The sequence below is a fragment of the Equus quagga genome, chromosome 5 (genome assembly GCF_021613505.1).
Source record: "Equus quagga isolate Etosha38 chromosome 5, UCLA_HA_Equagga_1.0, whole genome shotgun sequence".
NCBI classification, from domain to species: Eukaryota; Metazoa; Chordata; class Mammalia; order Perissodactyla; family Equidae; genus Equus; species Equus quagga.
This window is the reverse complement of record NC_060271.1, coordinates 49,902,235-49,923,081: the sequence shown is the minus strand read 5'-3', so window position 1 is coordinate 49,923,081 and position 20,847 is coordinate 49,902,235. Positions and strand designations below refer to the sequence as shown.

General features: G+C 35.2%; 1 protein-coding gene across 6 annotated transcripts in view; it reads left to right on the top strand.

The window, feature by feature from the left end:
- CCDC138 (coiled-coil domain containing 138) overlaps positions 1-20,847 on the top strand; it is a 73,203-nt gene that overhangs the window by 22,499 nt on the left and 29,857 nt on the right. For all 6 annotated transcript variants that reach the window (XR_006888706.1, XM_046662177.1, XM_046662178.1 and 3 more), the window contains one exon: positions 10,770-10,886. Coding sequence is in view for 5 of the 6 variants with exons in the window: in XM_046662177.1 (XP_046518133.1) it covers positions 10,770-10,886 (117 nt within the window). In the remaining variant the exon portion in view is untranslated. The remainder of the gene's footprint in view (positions 1-10,769; positions 10,887-20,847) is intronic.

Genomic DNA, 20,847 nt, shown 5'->3' with positions numbered 1-20,847 from the left:
CATAAAGAAATGCAGATCTCTTAACTTCCAGATAAAGAATTTTAAAACTCTCTTAAAGATGCCCAGTAAGCTAAAAGAGAACACAAATACACAACTAAGCAAAATCAGGAAAACGATGCATGGGCAAATGGAAAATACCACCAAAAAAAAATGTATAAGAACCAAACTCTAGAGCTGAAGAATACAGTAATTGAACTGAAAAATTCATTAGAGAGGCTCACAGCAGACTTGATCAGGCAGAAGAAAGAATCAGCAAAGATGAAGACAGGTTATTTGAAGTCATCAAGTCAGAGGAGCAAAAAGACAAAAAGAATGAAGAAAAGTGAAGAGAGACTAAGGAACTTACTGGATATTGTCACGTGTCCTAAATAGACTAGTATACACACTATGGGAGACCCAGAAAGAGAAGAGAGAGAAAGAGGCAGAGAGATTTTTAAAATAAATAATACCTGATAACTTCCCAAATCTGAGGGACTTAGTGTACATACAAATTCAAGAACCTCAACAAACTCCAAACAGAATAAACCCAAAAGGACCCACCCTGAGACAAATTATAATCAAATCTTTGAAAGTCAAAGACAGAGTCTTGAAATCAGCAAGGGAGGAGCAACTTTTCACATACAAATGAGCTTCTATGAGAATATAAGTGGATTTCTCAACAGAAACGTTGTAGTCCTGAAGGTAATAGGATGATATATACAAAGTGCTGAAAGAAAAAACCACTAACCAAGAATACAGTATCTGGCAAAACTGTCCTTCAAAAATGAAGGCAAAATTAAGACTTTTCCAGATAAACAAAAATTTAGGGAGTGCATTATTATTAGACCTTCCCTACCAGAAATACCAAAGGGAGTCCTTCAAATTTAAATGAAAGGACACTAGACAACAACATTAAGCCATATGAAAATAGGAAGTTTTCTGTTAAAGGGAAATACATGGACAAGTATAGTAACCTGTACTGTAATTTTGGTGCATAAATCCACTTTTAATTCTTGCATAGAACTTAAATGACAAAAGCATAAAAAATAACTAAATGTATGTTAATGGGTTATACAATGTATAGAGATGTAGTTTGTGACATCAATAATATAAGTGGAGTGATAGAACTGTAAAGGATTAGGGTTCTGGCTTATGACTAAAGTTTAGTTTTTATCACTTTCAAATAGTTTCTTTAGAGTTTAAGATGTTTTATGTAATTGTATTGTTAACCACAAACAAAATATCTAGAGTATACACAAAAGGAAGTGAGAAGCAAAGCATGTGACTACCAAAACAGTCAATGGAATGTAACAGCAGGTGGTAAGAGAAGAAAGGAGGGGCAAAAAAGCTACAAAACATACAGAATAGAATTAACAAAATGAAAATAGCAAGTCATTTCTTATTAGTAATTACTTTAAATGTAAATAGATTAAACCTCCCAATTGAAAGGCATAAGATTGAATGGATTAAAAAAACCCATCAAACTATTTGTTGTCAACAAGAGACTCACTGTAAATCTAAGCATACATATAGGCTGGAAGTGGAAAGGATAGAAAAAGATATTTCATGCAAATAATAACCAAAAGAGAGTAGGGGTGGTTCAAACAAAATATCAGACAAAATAAACTTTAAATCAAAAACTGTTACAAGAGATAACAAAGAAGGACACTCTATAATGAGAAAAGGATCAATTTGCCAAGAAGATATAACAATGATAAATATTTATCCATAAAACATCAGAATTCCTGAGTGTAGAAAGCAACTGTTGACAGAATTGAAGGGAGAAATAAATAGCAGTGCATGTGAGGTTGCTACTAGTAAGACTTCAGTACCCCACGTTCAGTAATGGATACATCATCCAGACAGAAGGTCATAAATGAAATAGAGGACTTGAGGAATACTATAGACCAGTTGGAACTGAAAGACATATACAGAACATTCCACCCAACCACAGCAGAATATACATTCTTCTCAAGGGCACATGGAGTATTCTTCAGGATAGACTATATGTTAGGCCACAAGACAAGTCTTAGCAAATTTAGAGACTAATATTATACACGGTATCTTTTCTGATCCCAATGAAATGAAACTAGAAATCAATAGCAAAAGGAAAACTGGACAGTACACATATATGTAGAAAATACCACACTCTTAAAAACCAGTAGGTCAAAGAATAAATCAAGAAGGAAATTAGAAAATACTTTGAGGTAAATGAAAATAAAAACATACCAAAACTTAGGGTATGCAGCTAAAGCAGTACTAAGAGGGAAATTTATAGCTTACATTAAAAAAGAAGAAGGATCTTCAAACCAACAACTTAACATTACACCTCAAAGAACTAGAAAAAGAAGAACAAACTAAACCCAGTGTTAGCAGAAGGAAGGAAATAATTAAGATTAAAGATAAATAAGACAGAAAATAGAAAAAAATGAATGAAACTAAGAGTTTGGTCTTTGACAAGATAAAAATTGGCAAACCCCCAGCTAAATAAACTAAGGAAGAAAGGAAGACACAATTAAAATGAGAAGTGAGGGGATGTTACAACCAATGCCACAAAAATAAGAAAGATTATGAGAATACTGTGAAAAATTGTATGCCAATAAATTGGATAACCTGGAAGAAAAGGATGAATTCCTAGAAACACAGAACCTACCAAGACTGAATCATGAAGATATATAAAATATGAACAGAGCAGTAACTAGTAAGGAGATTGAATCGGTAATTAAAAAGATTACCAACAAAGAAAAGCCAAGTACCAGATGGCTACACTGAAGTATTCTACCAAACATTTAAAGAACTCACCCCAGTCCTCCTCAGACTCTTTCAAAAAGTTGAATAGGAACCAGTGCTTCCACACTCACTCTGTGAGGCCAGCATTACCCTGATACCAAACCCAGACATAGGCATAGGCACAGGAAAATAAAACTACAGACCAATATCCCTGATTAATATTTGTGCAAAAAATCCTCAGTGAAGTACTAGCAAACCTAATTCAATAGAAGAAACAGAAATATAGAATAAATAAATGGATATAGAAGAAATAGAAGGAAAATATATTTTTTGAATTATTCATTCTGACAGTCCCTGTCTTTCAACTGGTGTATTTAGAACATGGATGTTCAAAGTAATACTGGTATAGTTGGATTACTATGTACTCTGTTACTGTTTTTATTGTCCTTGTTATTTCTTTTTGTTTTCCACACTTTTTCTGCCTTTTCTGGTTTTAATTGAGTTTTCTATATGAGTGAGTTTTTTTCTTTTAGCATATCACTTATACTTCTTTTTTCTTTTTTTTTTAACAATTACCCTTGAGTTTGCAGCGTATGTTTACCAACTGATCCAAGTCCACTTTCACGTAACACTCAGCCGTTTCATAGATAGTGCAGATACCTTATAACAGTGTTCCCAGTTCCTCCTTCTAATCCCTTAGCACGTTGTTGTCATTCGTTTCATTGAGCCATGAGATATGTAATCACTGAATACCTCTTGCTGTTACTATTTTGAACAAATAAATATTATTTGTTAGATTAAGAATAAGAAAAATGGATAGTGAACCAGAGGAAATGCCTCCAGAAGCAAAAATGAGGATGAAGGCTATTGGAAGGGATACGTCAGCTTCAGCAGGACCAAACTCCTGCAGTACAGGGAATCATGGGTTTTCTGATAACCAAAAGCTATGGGAGTGACATGTAAAATCTCATGTTGGAAAGGTCCTGACCAAGACAATTAAATAATGTGTTTTGAAATTTGGGTGTGGGGTGGCTGTCAAGCTAAAAAGAACCATTTTCCTTTTTTAAAGAATGGTATAAGACTATCTTTGGAGCCGCCTTTTTTTTTTTTTTAAGATTGAGTGGTACACTAATAAATGAGAGTTTGAAATTAGAAGTAATCTATGTTTTATATACAGATTTCAAGACATTTGCTAATTTTGCAGTTTCATGTGATTAGTTTCCAAAGGTTACAGATAATTCAAAAAATCAGAAATTGTATCTTTCTAAGAATTGAATATTTTTTTAGACACAACTGTTAGCCCATTAAGAGAGAAGCAAAAACCTATCATGTACTTCAACTGCAAGCAGTTACTCTCTAACTTAACTCCCTTCTTACCTAAACCATCTGGATCCTAGGAACAGCCTTTTAGAGAGGAAGGAGTATTGTATTGGGAGGAAAATGTTAGTGGAATATTGACTGAAAGTAAATTAGATAAAATATAGCTTTCTTCCTAATAGGCATTGGTTTTGTTTCAAGTCTTGATAAACCAGGTATTGCATTGCTGTCAGTGGACACAGATGCTTAGCTCTTTCTAAAAAACATTTTAAAATCTTATGTAAACTGTTGAGTATTTGAAATAGCCCACTTACCTTAATGGATCTTGTCTACTTTCATTAGTCTTCAAAGAACAACCGTTTGTTACCAGAGTAAGTCAGTATTTCAGTTGTGCTTCTCTTGATTTTTATTAGCTAGTTTCTGTAAGCATCTCCACCAGAGCTTGAGGCAAATCATAAGGAAGCTTTTCTTTTAAAATATAAACCACAACCAAAAATGTAAATATATAAAATACTTAAATATTTGCTACTTTTATTTTTTAAAAGAGATAAATACACCCCAAAAACGCAACATTATATGACAATGGAGAAGGAGAAAGATGCACTTTCTGTAACTTTGTCAAAGCATTTGAGTGACTAGTGAAATCCGGTTCGGTTTTAACTTACTGCAGGAATTCTTATTTAATACAGTAGCATGGTTTATTTTAAGTGTATACATATTTGCCAGTGGCCTCTCAAAAGCACATTTTAGGTACTGAAAATTGAAGGAAAGAAAATGCATATTTTATGGAATCTTTGACCACATATACTTTGTTAGATCTATGTGTTAAGGGTTGTAGGTTTTTAAATTTTTTTGTATATGAATTTCTTTTAATGTGACAGTTAAATACATCTTTAAAAGTATAGTCACAGACGGGCCGGCCCAGTGGCGCAGTGGGTGAGTGTGCACGTTGTGCCTCGGCGGCCTCGGGTTTGCCAGGTCTGATCCTAGGTGCGGACATGGCACCGTTTGGCACACCATGCTGTGGTAGGTGTCCCACATATAAAGTAGAGGAAGGTGGGCATGGATGTTAGCTTAGGGCCAGTCTTCCTCAGCAAAAAGAGGGGGATTGGCAGCAGTTAACTCAGGGCTAATCTTCCTCAAAAAAAAAAGTGTAGTCACAGATAAAAGAAACATACAGTATAATGATTCCTTGAAAACTCCTACAATTTTAAGTTTAGAGGCAGCTTCAGACTCTTTTTTGCTGGTAACTACTCGCTGAGCTCTTTAATAGGTAATAACTCCAGAGAAGCAGCCTGTATATATTCCTAACACTATGTTCACTTGCATTTAAGTTTAGAGTAAGCCCCAAGTAAAATGATGGAAATGTAAATAGAGCTATTAGTTCTTACTTACATGATTTAATTCTATCAAGATACTTGAATTTAACTTGCTTTAAATGGAAAGGCAAACTTTCCGTTTTTGTCCATTTTACTTTTTATGTTAAAATAACATCTTACATATTCTTTTCTTGACTCAACTGAAATATTAACCTAAGTTCAAGATGGGAGAGAGAAATGACTGAGGTGAATGTCTTTACTAAAGTACCAATAAATTTGTCAAAACCACCCCCCCTCCAAAAAAAAGAAAGAAAAACAATCCCATTTTCAGTAGCATCAAAAATAAGAAAATACTTAGGAATCAGTTGTTCAAGAGAAGTGTAAAACTCATACTCTGAAAACTACAAAACCTTGTTGAAAGAAATTAAAAAGATCTAAATAAAATGGAATGACATACTTAATCCTGGATTAGAAGATGTAGGCTGCTAATACTTTGTAAATTGATCTGCATATTCAATATAACCCTTATTAAAATCCCAACTGGCTGCTTTGCAGAAATTGATAAGCTGACTTGAAATTCATATGGAAATGCCAGGGACCCAGAATATCCAACACAAGCTTGAAAAAGGACAAAGTTGGAGGACTCACACTTCCTGATTTTAAATCTTACTACAAAGCTGCAGTAACAAGTAGAGTGTGATATTGGCATAAGGGTAGATATGTAGATCAAGGGAGTAGAATTGAAAATCCAGAAATGAACCTTCACAGTGCATCAAAGTCCTAAACATAAGAGGTAAAAGTCCAAAACTCTTGGAAGAAAACATACAGGTAAATCATCATGCCATTGGATTTGGCGCTGTTTTCTTAAATATGACATAAAAAGCACAAGGAACCAAAGGAAAAACAAACATATAAATTGGACTTTATCAAAATTTAAAACTTACCTGATGAAAAAAATGTGTAAAGGATCTGAATAGACATTTTTCCAAATAAGATGCACACATGGCCAAGTGGTATGTGAAAAGATTAACATCGCTGATCATCAAAGAAATGTAAGTCAAAACCTCAGTGAGATATCACCTTGCAGCTGTTAGGATCTCAAGTGTTCTTACCCACCTCCCCAAATGGTAACTATGTGAGGTGATGCATATGTTAATTAGCTTGATTGTGGTAATCATTCATTTCATAGTATGTACATATAGGAAAACGTGTTTTTTCTTTGAGTGACGAACATTGGCTTTGAGCTAACGTCTGTTGCAAGTCTTCCTCTTTTTGCTTGAGGAAGATTGTTGCAGAGCTAATGTCTGTGCCAATCTTCCTCTATTTTATGTGAGATGCTGCCACAGCGTGGTCTGACGAATGGTGCTAGGTCCATGCCCAGGATCTGAACTTGCGAACCCCGGGCCACTGAAGCAGAGCACACAGACCCAACCATTGTGCCACTGGACTGGCCCTCAAGACATCATTTTTTACAATTTAAATATATCCAGTTTTTATTTGTCAATCATACCTCAGTAATGTTGGGGGGAGAAAATATAACACATGAGAAAACATGGAATTGGGAAAAAGAACTGTGTATTCTAATTGTTTGCAAAAGTTCTGTATGACTAGAGTACTAGATGTGAGGAGAAAAGGGGAAATACTGGGAAAAGAAGGAAGTGTTGAAGCATGGTGATCTTTGTGGGCCTGGACAATGAGTTTGGGTTCTGTATCTCTTTGCAGCCCTAGCACTAACAGTGCCTTAATAAAAGCAGATGTCCAATAAGTATTGGTTGTTGAGACCAAAACAGAAGACGAGCAAACCTTCATTGTTGAGAAAATTCTAACTAATTAAAAAGTGAAATTTGAGTCAAAACATTGTTTTAACTTTTGTGCTTCAAAGGATACCATCATGCAAGTCAAACAACAACCAACTGAATGGAGAATGTATTTTCCAAATCATGTATCTGATAAAGGGACTTCCATCCTGAATATTAAAAAAAAAAAATTTACAACTCAAAAAAGACAACCTGATTAAAATGCACAATGCATCCGAATAGACATTTCTCTAAGAATTATATACAAATGGTCAATAAGCACGTGAAATGATGCTCAACAACATAGTAATTTGGGAAATGGGAATCAAAACCACATTGATATATGACTTCATACCCACTGGGATGGCTAAAATCGAAAAGTCAGATAACCCTAAGTGTTGACCAAGATGTGAAGAAATTAGAACTCATATACTAGTGGTAAAAATGTAAAATGGTATAGCAACTTTGGAAAATAGTCTGGCAGTTCCTGAAAAGATTAAACGTGGATTTTCCATATGAGCCAGCAATTCTACTCCTAGGTATGTACTCGAGAAATGAAAGTGTGTGTGCACACAAATTTGTACATGAATGTTCATAGCAGCACAATTCATGATAGCCAACAAGTGGAAACAACCCAAAAGTCCATCAGCTGACAAATGGATAATAAAATGGTGTATGTATACAGTGGAATATTATTTGCTGACAAAAAGGAATGATGTATTGATGCATGCTACAACAGGAATGAATTTTGAAACTATTACAAGTGAAGTCAAAAAAGACCACAGTGTTGTAGGATTCCATTTATATGAAAAATCCAGAATAGGTAAATCTATATACAGAAAGTAGATTAGTGGTTGCCTAGGGCTGGGACAGTTGGGTCAGAGTGTTGGAGTGACTTAAGGGTTAGGGTTTTTTGGAGAAAGGTGATGAAAATGTTCTAAAACTATGGTGATAGTTTCACAACTCTGAATATACTAAAAATCATTGAATTGTACACTTTAAATGGGTGAATTCTATGGTGTGTGAATTAAATCCCAATAAAGCTATTGCCAAAATATTCACCACCATCACCACCACAACAGAAACAGCATATAACCAGGCCTATATGTTACTTTTGGTCTTACTGTCTCCTGAGTCTCTTTAAACTTGGGATGCTTTGCTTTCTCCCCCCTTCCCTCCCCATTTTTTTTTTTTCCTTGAGGAAGATTCACCCTGAGCTAACATCTGTTTCCAATCTTCCTCTTTTTTGTTCCTTTTTGTATGTGAGCTGCCATCACAGCATGGCCACTGACAGACAAGTAGTCTAGGTCCGTGCCTGGGAACCAAACCCAGGCTGCTAAAGCAGAACGCGCCGAACTTAACCACTAGGCCACCAGGGCTGTCCCCACTTCACATTTTTATGCTAATAACTTTTTGAAGAGCCTGGGTCTGTTGACTATCTCACACGTTTAATTTTTTCGCATGCTGCTTTGTGGTGTTACGTATCTTGTTTTGTGGCAGAAAAACTTTATAGGTAATTCTGTGTACTTTATCTTGTATACGTAAGTGTAGTCCCATTTGAAAGATTTCCCTCTGAAATCACTTTCATTCTTTACCAATTTTAAATCTTATATAAAAATACAGAGGGGGGAAATGAAGTATATAAAATTTTGCTGGAATTATGACCTTAACAGAGTAGGTAATTATCAAATTCCAATCATCCACAAAAGTACAATTTAGATATTTCTCAACTTAAGGTGTAATTTTTCAATTTTGCTTGAAATTTCATTCTAGAAAATAACTTAGACTATGGGAAACCAATGAAGAGTTTTAAGGAGAAAATAAGATCAGGTTTATGCTTTAAAAGGATCATGTTGGCTGTTATGTGGAGATAGCATTGAAGGGATGCAAGAGTAGATACTGGAAAAGAATTAGGAAGCTCTCACATAGGTGAGGTGAAATAAGATAGTAACTTGCATTAAGATGGTGACTATGGAATTAGAAAGGCACTATTTAGGAGGTAAACTTGATGAGGCTTGGTAATGGATCCAGTATAAAACTTGGAGTGTCCAGATTGGCTTCCAGGTTTCTGACTTTTGCAACTGGATGAATGTTGGTAGCATTCACTCAAAGTAGGAAATGTTGGAGGAAATCTGGGTTTGAGCCTCCTCCATCTACTAAGTTTGTTTTAGACAAGTTGAGATATCAAAATGAATATCTGGTAGGCACTGAAATATGACAGACTAGAGCTCAGCAGAGAGGTCTGAGCTAGATAGATAAATATGGGAGTCATTAGTCTGTATTTACTAATACCGAATTTAAGGAATGGCAACATTTAATGATAAGGTGAATGAGAATGAACCAGCAAAAGAGACTGATACTGACCAGAGAAGTAGAGGGAAAATTAGGAGAAATTGGTGTCACAGAAGCCAAGGAGAGTATTTCAAAAGGAAGGAGTGGTCAGCAGTATCTAGATTTTGCTCTGAAAGATCACTTATGTCCTTCCAAACTCATGTTTATTTTCATACCTTATTTATCACATCTGTGGCCCGGTTACATATGATTTTGTATCCTAGCTGTTACTGTTTTATTTAATTTATTATTAATATTTTTCCTTTTGTTCATAATCTTTAGCCCACTGAGTGTATATACACCTGATTTAACCATTTCCTTATTGCTAGGCAATTAAGTTATTTTCACGTATTTATTCTTATAAACAATGTAACAAATACTTCTGTGCATGTGCTTTTGGAGGGGTATACTTTAGGTTATTTTCTTAGGCTACCGTACTGGAATTGGGGTTATTCCACCAGATGCTTAGAATATATCTTTATGGTCTTGAAGTCTTTTAGCAAAATGATATACTCTTGAAGCAACATTGATAAACATCTTTTCAGAATATATGTACAGTCATGTGCTGCATAATGATGTTTCAGTCAATGACAGACTACATATATGACAGTGGTCCCATAAGACTAGTACCATATAGCCTAAGCGTGTAGTAGGCCATCTAGGTTTGTGTAAGTAAGGATGTTTGCACAATGGCACACTCGCCTGATGACGCATTTCTCAGAATGTATCCCTATCATTAAGCGGCACATTATTATTTTTACAAATTGACATTAATTATTAAGATATTTATGCAAAACAGACAAAAAAGAGGAAAGTAAATATCACCCCAATTATTAAAATCTCACTGTTGTTTAAAACATCCTTTCGTATATCTTTTTTCAATATAAATTCATGTAGACATATTTTATATAAATGAGATCTTATTACACTTGTTCTTTTTAACCTGCTTTTGTTGCCCTGGAATATGCCATGGCAATAAATATAGATGCCGTTATCATTTTTAATGATAATATATGCACCATAAATTCATTTAACCATTTAAGATTCAGAGAGTATGTTTGTATAGGTTGATCTCCTGAAAATCCTAGATGTGCTGTTGCTGGGTCAAAGGAAATAGATATTTAAATTTTCAAATACGTATTTCCATATTGTATTGTGTATGATTTTAAAGTGACTGTCTTTTGTTAGAGAACTTTTTTTTTCTTTTGGAAAAAAATAATTTTTGGAAAATTATGGTAATTGATTTCAGACATCTAAAAATACTGTGCATTTATATTTTCCATCATTTTATCTTTAGCTTTTGCCTGTGTTGACAGAGCAGCTACAGTGGATGCCATTTGTGAGTGCCAAACTTCATGAGCCTTTTGTAAAATTTTTATATTGGTCTGTAAGGCAGCTGGATGCTGGAACACAGGTAAATGATTAATGAGTCTGTCTTTAAATAACACTCTGTTAGCATTATTCTCTTGATCTTTCACGGGTTTTTTTTTGCATGTCTTCTATTTTTATTTTAGGACTTCTCCTTGCTTCCCTTGCTTTATTCACTGCTTTCTTTTCTTTCTCCTTTTATATATCTTATGTCTCAATGCTGTATATTAGATTCAATATATAACATTGTTTTTTGAGTTTCAGAATTGTATAAATTAGGAGTTTTGCTGTTAGATTATTGTTAAAACCAACTGCCACCCCCATTGTTTAATTTATAATTTTTCATATCCTACTAACAGTAATATAAATTAAGCATTTGGTCTGTTTATGCTAATAAATATACACTAACTGAATGGGACAATGATTATTAGGGTAACCTAATCAAAGACAAAATTATTTCAGCTTTTTATAAAATGAATGGTATGTATTACCTACTTATATAAGGGTCATTTAATTCAAATTATGACATGCATATGTAGCCATTTGTTCTATGAATTGTAGTGAGTTTGTTAAATTTTATTTCCCTAGTTAGTATTGATAAATGCTGTTCTAGCTTTCAGTTGGTTAAGAAAGGTGAAAAACAAATTTGTGCTTGTGTAGTTTAATCTTGGTCCTGTGGAACTTAGGAAGCACACAAGTAAACTGCTCAGTGCAGTGCTGATGATTAAGTAGTATTGAGTAGTGTGATGGTTGAAGTTAAGGAAAGATGTCTTTTCCTGAGGTGATATCCTAAACGTTTTGCCTCTGGTGGACATGGATAAGTACAGGAGCGTGTGTGTGTATGTGCTTGCATATTCAGAGTGTGCAGAGAATATAATTTTTAATTTGTTGATCTTAACTATGTACCTCACCAACACTATATAAATTATCAGATTGTTAATGTCACTGTCTTCTTTTTACAATCTGTTTGATTTTGCTGTTTGTATAATGGTTTCAGAAAATGATTGGGTGAATGCTTGCTTTTAGCCACAAAAGGCTAAACTCACAAAATTGAATGAAATTTTGTTTTACCTTCCTTCCAAATGTTTTTCTCCTTTTCTTTCAGGTAATTTAGTTTATTTTTGTTGTCTTCAAATATATACTCAGTACCCCACTCTATGTGCTGTTTTAGACAGTACTGCCAGCCTGCATCTACTTTTGCAGTGAAAAGTAGTGTTCTTGCCCCTCTCTATTTATTCAACATTTATTGATGGATTTGTAATATTTTAGTTTTAATAATTGTCTAATTGCATGTACTTTTTAAATTAAGCTTTTTATTTTAAGATAATTATAGGTTCACCTATAGTCATAAGAACTAATACAGAGAGATCCTTGTATCCTTTGTCCAGTTTCCCCCAATGGCAACATTTTGTAAAACTAGTATAATGTCACAACCACAATATTGACAGTGATACAGTGAAGATAATAGAACAATTCCGTCACCATAAAGATTTCTCATGTTGCTTTTTTTAAATTTATATATGGACTTTATTTTTTAGATCAGGTTTAGGTTCATAGCAAAATTGAGCACAGAGATTTCCCATATACTCCCTACCCTCACACATGCGTACCTCCACCACTGTCAACATCCCTCACCAGAGTGGGACATTTGTTATGATCAATGAACCTACACCTACATGTCATTATTGCTCAAAGTCCATAGATTACATTAGGATTCACTCTTGGTGTTTTACCTTCTGTGGGTTTTGACAACTGTATAATGGCATATAACCACCATTATCATATCATACAGAATAATTTGATTCTAAAAATAGTTTGCCCTAAAAGTCCTCTGTGCTCTGCCTTTTCATGCCTCCCAAACCCCTAACTCCTGGAAATCACTAATCCTTTTAATGTCTCCATAGCTTTGCCTTGTTATTTTTTTTTTTAAAGATTGGCACCTGAGCTAACAACTGTTGCCAATCTTCTTTTTCTTCTTCTTCTCCTCAAAGCCCCCCAGTACATAGTTGTATATTCTAGTTGTGAGTGCCTCTGGTTGTGGCTTGTGAAACACCGCCTCAACATGGCTTGATGAGCAGTGCCATGTCCATGCCCAGCATCTGAACTGGTAAAACCCTGGTCCACTGAAGTGGAGCGCATGAATTCAACCACTTGGCCACGGGGCTGGCCCCAGCTTTGCCTTTTACAGCTTGTCATATGGTTGGAATCATACAGTATCTAGACTTTTCAGATGGGCTTCTTTCACTTAGCAATATGTATTTAAGGTTCCTACATGTCTTTTCATGGTTGGATAGCTCATTTCTTTTCAGTACTGAATAATATTCCATTGTTGATGTGCCACAGTTTATTTATCCACTCACCTGCTGAAGGACATCTTGATTGCTTCCAAATTTTGGCAAATATGAATAAAAGTGCTGTAAACATCCATGTGCAGGTTTTTCTGTGGACGTAAGTTTTCAACTCCTTTGAGTAATTACCAAGGAGCATGCTTGTTGGATAATATGGCAAGAGTATGTGTAGTTTTTTAACTGCAAACTGCCTTCCAGAGTTGCTGTGCTATTTTTCATTTCTAGCAACAATGAAAGAGTTTTTGTTGTTCCACATCCTCATCAATGTTGGGTGTTGTCAGTGTTTTGGGTTTTGGTCATTCTAATAGTTGTGTACTGGTGTCTCATAGTTTTAATTTGCAATTGCCTAATGAAATACACTTGTGAACATCTTTTCATATGTCTGTTTGCCATCTGTATATCTTACTTTGTCCAGGTCCTCTGCCCGTTTTTTAATTGGTTTGTTTGTTTTCTTATTGTTGAGTTTTTAGAATTCTTTCTATATTTTGGATAACAGTCGTTTATTTATCAGCTATGTCTTTTGCAAATATTTTCTCCTCCCAATCTATGACTTGTCTTATTCTCTTGACAGTGTCTTTGGCAGAGCAGGAGTTTTTTGTTTTAAGAATGTCCAGCTTATCAATTTTTTTTCATGGATTGTTCCTTTGGTGTTGTATCTAAAAAGTAATTGCTGAGGGGCTGGCCCCGTGGCCGAGTGGTTAAGTTCGCGCGCTCCGCTGTAGGCAGCCCAGTGTTTCGTTGGTTCGAATCCTGGGCGCGGACATGGCACTGTTCATCAAACCACGCTGAGGCAGCGTCCCACATGCCACAACTAGAAGGACCCACAACGAAGAATATACAACTATGTACCGGGGGGCTTTGGGGAGAAAAAGGAAAAAATAAAATCTTTAAAAAATAAAAATAAAAAAAAAAATAAAAATAAAAAATAAAAAAAAAAAGTAATTGCTGTACCCAAGATACTATTATATATTCTTGGAGAATTGACCCTTTTATCATTATGTAATGCCCCTCTTTTCCCTGGTAGCTCTCCTTGCTCTCAACTCTGTTTTGTCTGAAATTGATATAGCTATTCCAGCTTTCTTTTGCTTAATGTTAGCATGGTGTATTTTTCTATCCATTTACATTCAATAAATGTGTCTTTATATTTAAAGTGGTTTTCTTGAAGACAATCTATAGTTGGGTCTTGTATTTTGATTTACTCTGACAGTCTCTTTTAATTGGTATATTTTGACTATTGTTATTTAAAGTAATTTTGATATCATTGGTTAATATCTACCATATTTTTACTTTCTGTTCATTGACATTTGTTCTTCCACTCTTTTCCTGCCTTTTATGGTTTTTTAATTTTATTTATTTATTTATTTTTGAGAAAGATTAGCCATGAGCTGGTATCTGCTGCTAATGCTCCTCTTTTTGCTGATGAAGACTGGCCGTGAGCTAACATTCATGCCCATCTTCCTCTACTTTATATGTGGGATGCCTACCACAGCATGGCTTGCCAAGCGGTGCCATGTCCACACCCAGGATCCAAACCAGCAAACCCTGGGCGCCTGAAGCGGAATGTGTGCACTTAACTGCTGTGCCACCAGGCCAGCCCCGGTTTTTTTATTTTTAAAAAAAATTATTTTATTGAGGTCATAATGGATTATGACATTGTGTAATTTCAGGTGTATATTATTATATGTCAGTTTTTGTAAAGACTACATCGTACTCACCACTAACAGTCTAGTTTTTACCCATCACTACACATATATTCCCCTTTACCCCTTTTGCCGACCTCCCCACCCCTTTCACCTTTGGTAATCTATTCTCTTTATCCCTGTGTTTGTTTATCTTCCACATGTGACTGAAATCATATGGTATTTGTCTTTGTCTGTCTGGTTTGTTTCACTTAACATAATACCCTCAAGGTCCATCCATGTTGTTGCAAATGGGGTGATTTGTCCTTTTTTATGGCTGAGTAGTATTCCATTGTATATATATCACATCTTCTTTATCCATTCATCAGTTGATGGGTGCTTGTGTTGCTTCCACATCTTGGCTATTGTGAATAATGCTGCAGTGAACATATGAGTGCATAAATCTCTTTGTATTGTTGATTTCATGTTCCTTGGATATATACCCAGTGGTAGGATAGCTGGGTCGTGTGGTATTTCTATTTTTAATTTTTTGAGAAATCTCCATACTGTTTTCCATTGTGGTTGCACCAGTTTGCATTCCCATGAGGGTTCCCTTTTCTCCATATCCTCGCCAACATTTGTTGTTTTTCATCTTGTTGATTATAGCCATTCTAACAAGTGTAAGGTGATGTCTCAGTGTAGTTTTGATTTGCGTTTCCCTAATAATTTGTGATGTTGAACATCTTTTCATGTGCTTGATGGCCATCTGTATACCTTCTTTGTAAAAATGTCTGTTCATGTCCTATGCCCATTTTTTGATGGGGTAGTTTGTTATTTTGTTGTTAACTTGTATGAATTCTTTATGTATTTTAGAGATTAACTCCTTGCCAGATATATGATTTGCAAATATTTTCTCCCAGTTGGCGGGTTGTCTTTTCGTTTTGTTCATGGTTTCCTTTGCCTTGCAGAAGCTTTTTAATCTGATGTAGTCCCATTTGTTTATTTTTTCCTTTTTTTCCCTTGCTTGAGTAGACATGGTGTTCAACAAGATGCTGCTAAGACCAGTGACAGAGAGTGTACTGCCTACTTTTTTTGTTCTAGGAGTTTTATGGTTTCAGGTCTTACATTCTAGTCTTTAATCCATTTTGAGTTAATTTTTGTTTATGGTGTAAGATAATGGTCTGCTTTCATTCTTTGGCATGTGGCTGTCAAGATTTCCCAACACCATTTATTAAAGAGACTTTACTTTCTCCATTGTATGTTCTTGGCTCCTTTCTCGAATATTAGCTGTCCATAGATGTGTGGTTTTCTTTCCGGGCTTTCAATTCTGTTCCATTGATCTGTGTGTCTGTTTTTGTGCCAGTACCATGCTGTTTTGATTACTACAACTTTGTTGTATATTTTGAAGTCATGGATTATGCTGCCTCCAGCTTTGTTTTTTTCCCTCAGGATTGCTTTGGCTACTCGAGGTCTTTTGTTGTTCCATATAAAAGTTAGGATTCTTTGTTCTATTTCTGTGCAGGATGTCATTGAGATTCCTGTTGAGATTGCATTGAATCTATAGGTATGTGGACATTTTAACTATGTTTATTCTTCCAATCCATGAGCATGGAATATCTTCCCATTTCTTTGTAGCTTCTTTGATTTCTTTCAATAATGTCTTAGTTTTCAGGATATAGGTCTTTCACCTCCTTAGTTAAATTTATTCCTAGATATTTTATTCTGTTTGTTGCAATTGTAAATGGGATTGTAATCTTGACTTCTCTTTCTGCTAGTTCGTTATTAGTATACAGAAATGCAACTGATTTTTGTAGGTTGATTTTGTACCCTGCAACTTTGCTGTAGTTGGTGATTATTTCTAATAGTTTTATGTTGGTTCCTTAGAGTTTCCCATATATAGAATTATGTCATCTGCAAACAGAGTGTCACTTCTTCCTTTCCAATTTGGATTACTTTTACTTCTTTTTCTTGCCTGATTGCTCTGGCCAAAACCTCCACTACTGTGTTGAGTAGGAGTGGCGAGAGTGGGCGACCTTGTCTTGTTCCTGTTCTCACAGAGATGGCTTTCAGTTTTCCATGGTTGAGTATGATGTTGGCTGTGTGTTTGTCATCTATGGCCTTTATTATGTTGATGTATTTTCCTTCTATTCCCAGTTTGTTGAGAGTTTTTCATAAATGGCTGTTGGATCTTGTCATATACTTTCTCTGCATCTATTGTGATGATCATTTGATTTTTATTTCTCATTTTGTTAATATGTTGAATCTCATCGATTGATTTGTGGATGTTAAACTATCTCTGCCTTCCTGGTATAGTGTGATCCTTTTAATGTATTGCTGTATTTGATTTGCCAATGTCTTGTTGAGGATTTTTGCATCTATGTTCATCAGCGATATTGGCTTTTAACTTTCCTTCTTTGTGTTGTTCTTGTCTGATTTTGATTATCAGGGTAATGTTGGCCTCATAGAATGAGTTAGGAAGCATTCCATCTTCTTCAAATTTTTGGAATCGTTTGAGAATCATAGGTATTAACTCTTTGAATGTTTGGTGGAATTCGCCGGAGAAGCCATCTGGTCCTGCACTTTTGTTTTTTGGGAGATTTTTGATTGCTGTTTCAATCTCTTTACTTTTGATTGGTCTATTGAGATTCTCTGTTTGTTCTTGATTCAGTTTTAGGAGGTTGTATGAGTCTAAGAATTTATCCATTTCTTCTTGGTTATCCAGTTTGTTGGCATACAGTTTATCATAGTATTCTCTTATAATCCTTTGTATTTCTGTGGTATCCAGTGTAATTTCTCCTCTTTCATTTTTAATTCTATTTATTTGCACCTTCTCTCTTATTTTCTTAGTGAGTCTGGCCAAGGGTTTGTCAATTTTCTTTATCTTCTCAAAGAACTAGTTCTTAGTTTCATTGACCCAATTTGTTTTTAGTCCGTATTTCATTTATTTCTGCTCTAATTTTTATTATTTCCCTGCTTCTACTGACTTTGGGCTTTGTTTGTTCTTTTTCTAGTTTTGTAGGTATAGTATAACATTATTTATTTGAGATTTTTCTTGTTTGTTTAGGTAGGCCTGTATTGCTGTAAACTTCCCTCTTAGAACTGCTTTTGCTGTATCCCATACATTTTGGCATGTCATATTTTCATTTTCATTTGTCTCCAGGTATTTTTTTATTTCTCCTTTTAGTTCTTTACTGACCCAATCATTTTCAGTCGCATTTTGTTTAATCTTCACATATTTGTGCCTTTTCCAGTTTTCTTCCTCTAGTTGTTTTATAGTTTCATACTGTTGTGGTCAGAAAAGATGTTTGATATTACTTCAGTCTTCTTAAATTTATTGAGATTTGTGTTGTGGCTTCACATGTGATCTGTCCTGGAGAATGTTCCATGTGCATTCGAAAAGAATGTGTGTTCTACGGTTTTTGGATTGAATGTTCTGCGTATATCTACTAAGTCCATCTGATCTAATGTGCCGTTTAAGGCCATTGTTTCCTTATTGATCTTCTGTTGGGATGATGTATCCATTGGTGTAAGTGGAGTGTTGAAATCCTCTACTATTATTGTGTTACTGTCTATTTCTCCTTTTGTTATTATTTGTTCTGTTAATAGTTGTTTATATATTTAGGTGCTCCTTTGTTGGATGCCTAGATATTTACAAGTGTTATGTCCTCTTGTCGGATTGTTCCCTTCATCATTATGTAGTGCTCTTCTTTGTCTCTTGTTACAGTTTTTGTTTTAAAGTCTATTTTGTCTTATATGTGTATTGCTACCCCAGCTTTCTTTTCTTTGCCATTTGCATGGAGTATGTTTTTCCATCCCTTCTCTTTGTTTTGTGAGTGTCTTTAGGTCTAAAATGTGTCTCGTTTTTTTGGGGTGTATTTTTGAGGAAGATTAGCCCTGAGCTGACATCTCCTGCCAATCCTCCTGTTTTTGCTGAGGAAGACTGGCCCTGAGCTAACATCTTGCCCATCTTCCTCTACTTTATATGTGGGATGCCTACCACAGCACGGCTTGCCAAGCGGTGCCATGTCCACACCCAGGATCCAAACTGGTGAACACTGGGCCACTGAAGCAGAACGTATGAACTCAACCACTGCAGCACCAGGCTGGCCCCTGAAGTGTGTCTCGTGTATGCAGCATATGTATGGGTCTTGTTTTTTTATCCAATAAGCCACCCTGTGTCTTTTGATTGGAGCATTTAGTCCATTGACATTTAAAGTAGCTATTGCCATTTTGTTACTTTTTTGTGGGTATTTTAGTACTTCTCTCTTCCTTTCTTCTCTTGCTCTCTCCCCTTGTGGTTTTATCACTTTCTTTAGTATTATATTTGGGTTCCTTTCTCTTAATTATTTGTGTGTTTATTCTAGGTTTCTGGTTTGTGATTATCATAAGGTTCGTATATAACAATCTACCTATATAGCAATGTATATTAAGTTAATGATCTCTTAAGTTTGACCTCTTGCTAAAAGCTCTTCTCTTTTATGCTCCTCCCACATTTTGTTTTTTATATCATATCTAATATCTTTTTTGTGCATATGTACCCATTACTCTCTTATTACAGAAATAGATAATTGTAATACTTTCATCTTTTGACCTTCATTTTAGCTTTTTAGGTGGTTGATCTGCTACCTTTATTGTATATTTGCCCTTACCAGTGATTTTATTGTTTTGTTTTTGGGGTTTTTTTGGATAATTTTCTTATTCCTATTTGTGGTCTTTTCTGCTTACTAAGTCCCTTAGCATTTCTTTTTCTTTCTTTTTTTTTTTGAGGAAGGTTAGCCCTGAGCTAACTGCTGCCAGCCCTCCTCTTTCTGCTGAGGAAGATTGGCCCTGAGCTAACATCCGTGCCCATCTTCCTCTAGTTTATACATGGGACGTCTACCACAGCATGGCATACCAAGCGGTGCCATGTTTGCACCCAGGATCCGAACTGGCGAACCCCAGGCCACCGAAATGGAATGTGCACGCTTAACCGCTGCGCCACTGGGCTGGCCCCAACATTTCTTATAAGGCTAGTTATTGGTGATAAACTCCTTTGGTTTGTGCTTGTCTGTAAGACTCTGTGTCTTTCCGTTCTGAATGATAGCCTTGCTGGGTAGAGTATTCTTGGCTGTTGGTTTTTTCCTTTCAGCACTTTGAACATATTGTGCCACTTCTTTCTAGCCTGTAATGTTTCTGCTGAGAAGTCATCTGATAGCCTTATGTTGTTTCCTTTGTATGTAACTTGTTGCCTTTCTCCTGCAGATTTTAGGATCCTCTCTTTATTTTTAATTCTTGATACTGTAATTTTAATGTCTTCACGTGGGCCTCTTTGGATTTCTCTAGTTTGGTGCTCTTTCTGTTTACAGTACCTGGATGTTGGTTTGTTTCCTTAGGTTAGGAACGTTTTCAGCTATTATTTCTTCAAACAGATTCTCTGCCCCTTTGTCTCTGTGGAATACTGTAAGAGTCTACATTATTTTAGAGGTACTTATATGCCATTATTTCTGTTTTGCCCATTTTCTTGCTTTAATTTGTTCTCCATGAGAATTAGCCGTGATTCTAACCCAGGATTTTATTCTTCTGAAATTATTAAAACTCATGTAAGTTGTGACATTTATAGTCACATTGAGCTGTAAAGCACTGAGGCCCCAGATCATGACTTTGTAAGCTAACACTGTAAGATGCTCCTGACATGCCAGTTGTCAGGAGTGGTGGAGCAATAAAGAGCCATAGCATCTACCTCCTTTCTTTGATTTCTCTATGTCAGAAATATATCATGATCTTCTGTTCTTAAATGTTTTGAAATTGAATCTTGTCTCTATTGTTCTAATTTTATTCTTAGAAAATAACTTTCTAATTTCTTAATTTTTCTGTTTCTAATAGATGCCTATTTCTTTTAGAAAAATATATCATAATTTTTAAAAGTTGATTGTAAAATTAATACTTAGCAATATTGCACATCCACTTTACTTTTTTAATTAGCCAAAAATTGAGTCATTTTTAGGTCACAAGTTTGATTGTAGTATTCAAAATATGTATTTTCTGGACATGAATAAGTATA